The sequence below is a fragment of the Nansenia antarctica genome (genome assembly GCF_963989245.1).
Source record: "Nansenia antarctica genome assembly, chromosome: 1".
NCBI lineage: Eukaryota > Metazoa > Chordata > Actinopteri > Argentiniformes > Microstomatidae > Nansenia > Nansenia antarctica.
The window spans coordinates 63318956-63326455 of record NC_137674.1 but is presented as its reverse complement, the minus strand read 5'-3'; the positions used below and the strand labels follow the sequence as shown (position 1 = coordinate 63326455).

The 7500-nt window shown below is 49.5% G+C and overlaps 1 protein-coding gene across 1 annotated transcript in view; it reads right to left on the bottom strand.

Moving 5' to 3' along the window:
- ift172 (intraflagellar transport 172) overlaps nucleotides 1-7500 on the bottom strand; it is a gene marked incomplete at its 5' end in the record, with an annotated part of 43808 nt that overhangs the window by 24165 nt on the left and 12143 nt on the right. Inside the window, 4 exons of the mRNA XM_080545405.1 lie at nucleotides 2555-2803; nucleotides 5886-5963; nucleotides 6300-6392; nucleotides 7369-7453. Coding sequence (XP_080401531.1) covers nucleotides 2555-2803; nucleotides 5886-5963; nucleotides 6300-6392; nucleotides 7369-7453 — 505 coding nt within the window. The remainder of the gene's footprint in view (nucleotides 1-2554; nucleotides 2804-5885; nucleotides 5964-6299; nucleotides 6393-7368; nucleotides 7454-7500) is intronic.

The window sequence follows — 7500 nt, the reverse complement described above, 5'->3', positions numbered from 1 at the left end:
CCCCCCTCCAGACGAGGGAGTCTTCTGTTGAACATTATGCTCAATGAGAGGGACAACGCCTTCTCAGCGAAGGACACACTGCTGTACAGCACCACCAGGGCTAACCTAAAGCGTGGCATCCGGGAGGCCAAGGCAGACCACAGAGAGAAGATTGAGGAATGCTTCCTGAGCAACGACTCCAGGCGGGTGTGGCAGGGGGTTCAGCACATGACAAACTTCAGAGCCAACAGGCTCACAGCCGTGGAGGACGACCCCCGGAAAAGCTGAACTCCTTCTACGCCCGGTTCGACGAGGGGCGAATGGAGGTAACCACAACACAAACACCACTCTCTCCAGCTCTCAGCAGCCTCACCCTCACAGAGCATGAAGTGAGACGCGTGCTGAAGGCGGTGGACCCCAGGAAAGCCTCAGGGCCGGATGGCGTCCTGGGACGGGTGCTGAGGGACTGCGCCGACCAGCTGGCCGGGGTTCTCACCAACATCTTCAACCAGTCCCTGTCCCAGGCCACCATCCCACCCTGCCTGAAAACCTCAACTATCATCCCAGTCCCGAAGAAAAGCACGGTGAGCTGCCTAAACGACTCGCGCCCGGTGGCACTCACACCAATCATCATGAAGTGCTTCGAGAAACTAGTCCGGGCCCACATAGTCACACGCCTCCCGCCCAACCTGGATCCATACCAGTTCGCCTACAGAGCCCACAGGTCCACAGAGGACGCCATCGCGACGACTCTCCACTCCACTCTATCCCACCTGGAGAGGGGAAACAGCTACGCGAGACTGCTCTTTGTGGACTTCAGCTCTGCCTTCAACACCATCCTTCCAGACAGGCTAGTGACCAAACTACTAGACCTGGGACTATCACACTCTATATGTGCATGGATCAAGGACTTCCTGTCCGACCGCCCCCAGAGGGTGCGGGTGGGCTCCCACACCTCCACAGCCCTCAGACTCAGCACTGGGTCCCCCCAGGGCTGCGTGCTAAGCCCCATCCTCTACAACCTCTACACCTACGACTTCACCCCCGTCCACCCCAGCAACTCCATCGTAAGTAAGTTTGCAGACGACACCACCGTGGTGGGCTGCATCTCGGGGGGGGACGAGGCGGCGTACAGGGATGAGGTAGAGCAGCTGAGCAAGCTGTGCAAGGTTAACAACCTGCTGCTGAACCAGTCAAAGACCCAGGTAATCATCGTGGACTTCAGGAGGAAAAAATCTGAGGTCCAGCCCCTGCTCGTCGATGGAGGGAGCGTGGAGAGAGTCTCAACCCTCCGATTCCTGGGGGTGCACATACAGGATGACCTGTCCTGGAAGATCAACACAGCAGCCATCATCAAGAAGGCACAACAGCGGCTCTACTTCCTGAGAGTCCTCAGGAAAGACCACATCGGACAGGAGATGCTGGTGACCTTCTACCGCTGCGCAGTGGAGAGCATCCTCACCTACGGCATCTGCGTGTGGTTCTCCAGCTGCACAGCCGCAGAGAGGAATGCGCTACAGAGAGTCGTGAGATCGGCCCAGAAGATCACCGGCGCCCCCCTCCCCTCTCTGGAAGAGCTGTACAACACACGCTGCCTCAGGAAGGCCTCCAAGATCTCCAGAGACCCATCCCACCCTGGGTACGAACACTAGGACAAACAGACTGAAGCTCAGCTTCTACCCCAGGGCCATTCAGGCCCTGAACACAGCAAAGACATAGGTTCTAGGCCCTGGACAATCTAGACAAATTGATGGCAGCTACTAGATTGAAATCAAGTGTAATACTGAAACACAACTGTGTACATTTCAAACCTGCAAACTGCGACACTTTAAATGAATGTGCAATAACACTATGTGCAATACGACAACCCTAGGGTACATAAGGTTCAGAGAATAGGAAATGTTAGAATAGGTATAGCATAGCATACAGCACAGTGTTTTATTTGTATAGTATAGTATAGTGGATAGTGTACATAGCCTTTATTTATGTAAACCAGCTCTTTTCCCTTCTTGTTTTTAGTTTTTTTTTTCCTAGCACCAGGGGAGCCCCCCCTCCCAAATGTCGTTGTTTGGTACCTGTACTATATCAATGACAATAAAGACCATTCATTCATTATGCTACCTGAACTATTGTTTGAGCTATTAAATACGCCCGCAGAGGCTGAACTGGTCCTTGTCTCTGTGTCGTTCTCTAGCTTGGATGGTTTTTTCCCCCCCGGCCAGTACTAGCGGTTGCCGCCACACACACACACGCACACACGCGCACACACACACACGCACACGCACACACACACACACACACACACACACACAAACACAGAGACACATAGACACACACAGACACAAAAAGCAATTGGCCTTGGCACGCACTGACAAAAAAGCTGGCTATTGGACTAGCCCAGGAAGTTCAAAACTCTGAGCTAAATCAACACATTGTGTACAGATTTGCTCAAGCACTCCTAAACTACTTTTTAGTATTTGACACGTCATGTACAGTATTCCAGGTCTGGTGTGACACACCAGCGTAGTCCAAGCGACACGACGATGATAATGATGATGATGATGATGCCACCCACCCTCTCGTAGAACTCTCCCTTGATAAGGGCGGAGGCAATCCTGTTGATGACATCACTGTTGGAGGCCAGCTCCTCGCGGCTCATGGCCAATCGGGCGGCTTTGGCCGGGAGGCCCGCCTTCAGGTAGAGGTTGATGGCGCCCATGAAGTCCTCCTCGCCTTCCTTCACCTCGCCGGCCTTCTCGTCCTGATTGGTCTCCATCAGCCACTGGTAGTAGCTGCGACGCAGGTTGTCCAGCTCAGGATGGCCCTATGGGACGGAGACACATTTTAATATTTTTTACATTTTAACCATTTAGCAGATGCTTTTGTCCAAAGCGACTTACTATTAGAGATTACCGGGACAAGTCTCCCTGGAGTAACTGAGGGCTTAGTGCCTTACTCAAGGGCACACTAGTGGTGTTCCCAGGTGGGATTTGAACTTTGACCTTCTGATCACCTGTCCAACTAACAGGGACACAGGGACACAAGGACAGCTAGCAATTTCACTCTACTGAGCCAAACTGCCATGGGCCAAGCTGAGCTGAGCTCGACTGCGCCGGACTGGTTCAGCATTCTCCTTGTTTGCTGTGAGTCCAGTCATTCCATGAGTCATTCCAGGAGTACGATGTTTCAGTCTTTCACAAAAGTGTCAATCATATTGAGAACTTTGTAGATTGCTAATTGTGACAGCAGCTTGTGAAAGTCGGCAACCGATCCAAACGTTCAGACTTTTATTCTGAAAATGTTAAATAAATGTCACCGTGGTTGAAAATCAATGACACACTCGCTAGTCAAGCCAAAAATATTGCAACGCAATGGATTCAGTGAGTAATCCCCACTGCTACCTAGTTAACTATAACACTACTTTACATTGTTAGCAGGCTCACAAAACAAGCTGGGTTAGTTGACTAGCGAGGGTGTCATTGATTTTCAACAAGGTTGACATTTATTTAAATTTTTCTGAATAAAGGTCTGAACATTTGGTCGGTTGCCGACTTGTTCCCCTTTTCATCAGCTGCCGTCACAATTAAGGCTAATAAAACATATTGTTCAAAGCAGTGTTTCCCATTAAATAGGTCGGGATCGGGACCCCCCCCCATGCCTGGATGTTGGTTGAGCCCACATTGGCTTACAAAGAACTCAGTAAACAATGTTGATGACGCCAGCCCAGGATGCTGATAGATGGACCTCTATACCGCTTCTAGGGAAGGACCTGAGGGGAACCCTGGTTGAAAGCCGATCGATATTGCCGAGCGAGAGAACAATAGATTTCAGAAGTTATAGTTTGTTCCCCTAATGACATTCCACTTGAGGAGATGGATCAGGAGAAAGCCATTGGCTTGTCTACGGAGCATAACACATTAACGTTACGACTTAGCAAAGGCTGTCAGGTTTGTGTGGAGGTCAATCAAACATGTTTCCATTCCATGTATTACAATGACCCGTCTTCTGATTTCTACCTCCACCAGCCTCCGCATCTCAATTTTATTCATAGAAATTAGTGTTTTTTATATATATATATATATATATATATATATACACACACACACACTGAACACTATTAGGAACACTATACTAATACTGGGTAGGGCCTCCCTTTGCTCTCAAAAGAGCCTCAATTCTCCGTGGCATTGATTCCAAAAGATGTTGGAATTCCTTTGAGATTCTGGTCCATGATGACTTGATGATGATGGTTTTTCAGGTGCACTTTCAAGCTGTGAACCTCCCCTCCCACCGCATCCCAAAGGGTTTCAGAGATTGAAAACATTCCCACCACACCATTACACCACCTCCATGAATGAGAAGGTGTACAGGTGTTCCTAAAAAAGTGTTGGGTGTGTGCATAGCAGGGTTTCCGTTAACCGGTAATTACCGGTCTTTGTCCGGTAAAATTTGTTGAAGTCCGACAAATGTAAAACTCGCCGGTCATATTGTCCGGTGAAAATAATTCCCTCTAAGCACAATTTGAATACAATTCGCTAAAGTTCACATTCTGATTCCTTCTATTTTAAAAAAGACGAATATATAGGCTATGTATTTCTTTTATTATTATATGATTTGACGCCGGCATGATGATGACTCCTAATGTGTAGGCTAGCGGCTGCCTATAAGCGAAACAGCGGCGGCAGGGTTGCCAGATGGGATTGACAATACAGCCTAACCACCGTCTATTACCACTAAACCCAGTAGCCCATTCGGCGGTAACCCGGCCCATCTGGCAACCCTGCGCAGCGGGCCACCATACGCAAACGTTGCAGCTCAAAGTGCACCATAGCGAGCGATTAAATTAATGTAAACATGGCAAAACAAAGTAAGCTTAGCAATTACTTCATGAAACCAAGCAACAATGAGTGTGAGGAGAAGTCTGGCTCTGAAGAGATGGAGGCGGCTGACGCCGTCGTGGTGAGCACCGGTTGCGCGAACATCCTCCGGGACAACGCGTGCGTGTCCGACGCCCGGCTGGAGGAGCTGCTGGCTCGGGCGCTGGAGGCCAGTAACTACGGCGTGTCCGTGCTGGGGAACTCCAGCGAACCCAACTGGGATTTCATCTCCTCCCTGTTTTTCACCAGCACCGTGCTGACCACCACGGGTGAGTGCGTGTGTGCGCGTGTGTGTGTGTGTGTGTGTGTGTGTGTGTGTGTGTGAGAGAGAGACAGCGAGTGAGAGAGAGAGAAAAAACCTAATTAAAATGTCATCGTATCCCAACCTGCCTATCAATTGTTTCTCAATAAACAGTTATGTTCTCCTCATTGTCATACTCCCGAGTCCGATTAAGTATGATTTGACAGGCAGCTAAACGAAATGCCTTCCCAACCAGCGAGACCTGGTTATAGAAATGACGTTGTTTTATTGATTAAAAAAAAGGGTAAAACTGGAAAGAGAAAATAGAAAACTCACATTAATCCCAAACAATTTAACAAACTTCAGTTAACGTAATGTGGAGTCCGTTCATTGATCGATGCAGTCTGTTCAGTTCCCAGTGAGGCGCCCGTTCAGCGCTGGACATAATGGCATAGCGCGCATGCGAATCATGTTATATTATTATATATTATATAGCTCGCATCTAATCGTATCGGATGAGAAATAGACATTAAATGGCATATATAGGCCGCTACACAACAGTAATCACCGCGACAAACAGCTATATAATATTTTAATATGACGAGCGGAATAATTCACGTTTGTCCGGTAAATCGAAATCTTCCCGGACACGATGTCCGACGGCAATTTTTTCTAACGGAAACCCTGGTGCATAGGTGTGCTTGTTTGTACAATGGTGAAATTAATGATGTCAGGTGTTATGGCGGAGCCTGCAGTCTGTCAGGTGAGTGCTGGTCTGCCTCCTGTACCTTGGCCTCGGCCACGGCGATGCAGTCGTCCCACATGTGAAGCTGCTGATACATATCCATCACCTCGTCAATGGCATTCTACGGGACCACAACAACAACAACAACAACAACAACAACAACAACATCAACAACAATATTACACAACAACACAACACAACACAGGCTTGGGAGCTCCCGAAAAACAACCCAAAATCTCAGCCGTGTCGTTTCTTTAGAGCAGGGGAGGCTGGTGGAGGTAGAAATCGAAGGACGGCCTCATTGTAATACATCGAATGCAATGACAAAGTTATAACATTCCTTCTTCCATTCGATGTTGTTACAATAAGCCTGTCCTCCGATTTCTACCTCCACCAGCCTCCCCCTGGTATAAAGAGATATTCTCACGGCTAACTTTCAAGTCACGTCCCGACTCACCTGTCCCATGTAGTACATCTCTGCCAGTTTATAGTTCTTGTCCAGCATGGCCAGGCGGGCTTTGACCTGGTAGAACTCTGTACCATCTCCTCCCTGGAGAGAGAGAGAGAGAGAGAGAGAGAGAGAGAGAGAGAGAGAGAGAGAGAGAGAGAGAGAGAGAGAGAGAGAGAGAGAGAGAGAGAGAGAGAGAGCAGACCCGGGTTAGGCCTGCATCAGACCAGTGGCCATGTTCACATAGCAAGGACAACCTTGTCTGGAGGAATGTCATGTCCTTTTTCTTCCAGAAGGGTTCAGACCAGTTCAGACCAATTCAGACCGGTTCAGACCGGTTCAGACCGATTCACTGGTTCAGACCGATTCAGACTGGTTCATACCGGTTCAGACTGGTTCAGACCGGTTCAGACTGGTTCAGACCGGTTCAGGCTGGTTCAGACCAGTTCAGACTGTGTGTCAGCGGCAGTAGGTCCTCTCCTACAGTAACAAACTGGTGTTGGAGGTGCTGTGTGTGAGTGTATGTGTGTATGTGCCTGTTTGTGTGTGTGTGTGTGTGTGCCTGTTTGTGTGCCTGTTTGCGTGTGTGTGTGTGTGTGTGTGTGTGTGTGTTTTCCCATGTGTGTGAGCATCAGTGGCCTCAGTAATGACCCAGTGAAGCGCAGTGAAGTGATGGATGGAGTGATTGGTCTGGCCAGCCATGGAGCAGCTGTGCTAGCTGGGTGTGTGTATGTGTGTGTGTGTGTGTGTGTGTGTGTGTGTGTGTGTGTGTGTGTGTGTGTGCATGTGTGCGTACACATGTGTAGAGCAGACTGGGAGGGGTGCCAGTGTGCCCACGTGCCTGTGCTCCAGGAGCCACAGATGCCATCCCAGGGAGGGGGGCCAACAGAAGCCCAGGACTCAGAACCTTGTGTCGCCACCTGGGTCTCCTTCATATCTCCTCTGAGTCCCCCTCCAACAGGACCACCACTCCACACCTGGGTGGCAGTAGTCGCAGTCATAGACCCAGTACAGAGCTTCCAACTCTCCACTCTGTAAACGACTCGGGAAACAAGACTCCACAGATCACACAACTTACATTTTCCTTCGCCGCCTGGTCAGCGATCTTGTTGGTCTCGTTCAGGAAGCGAGCTTTGGGGACGTCCGACAACGCAGCGAAACACCTACGAGACGACAACGTTGACAGAGAAGGTTAAAAAATGTCTGTCCA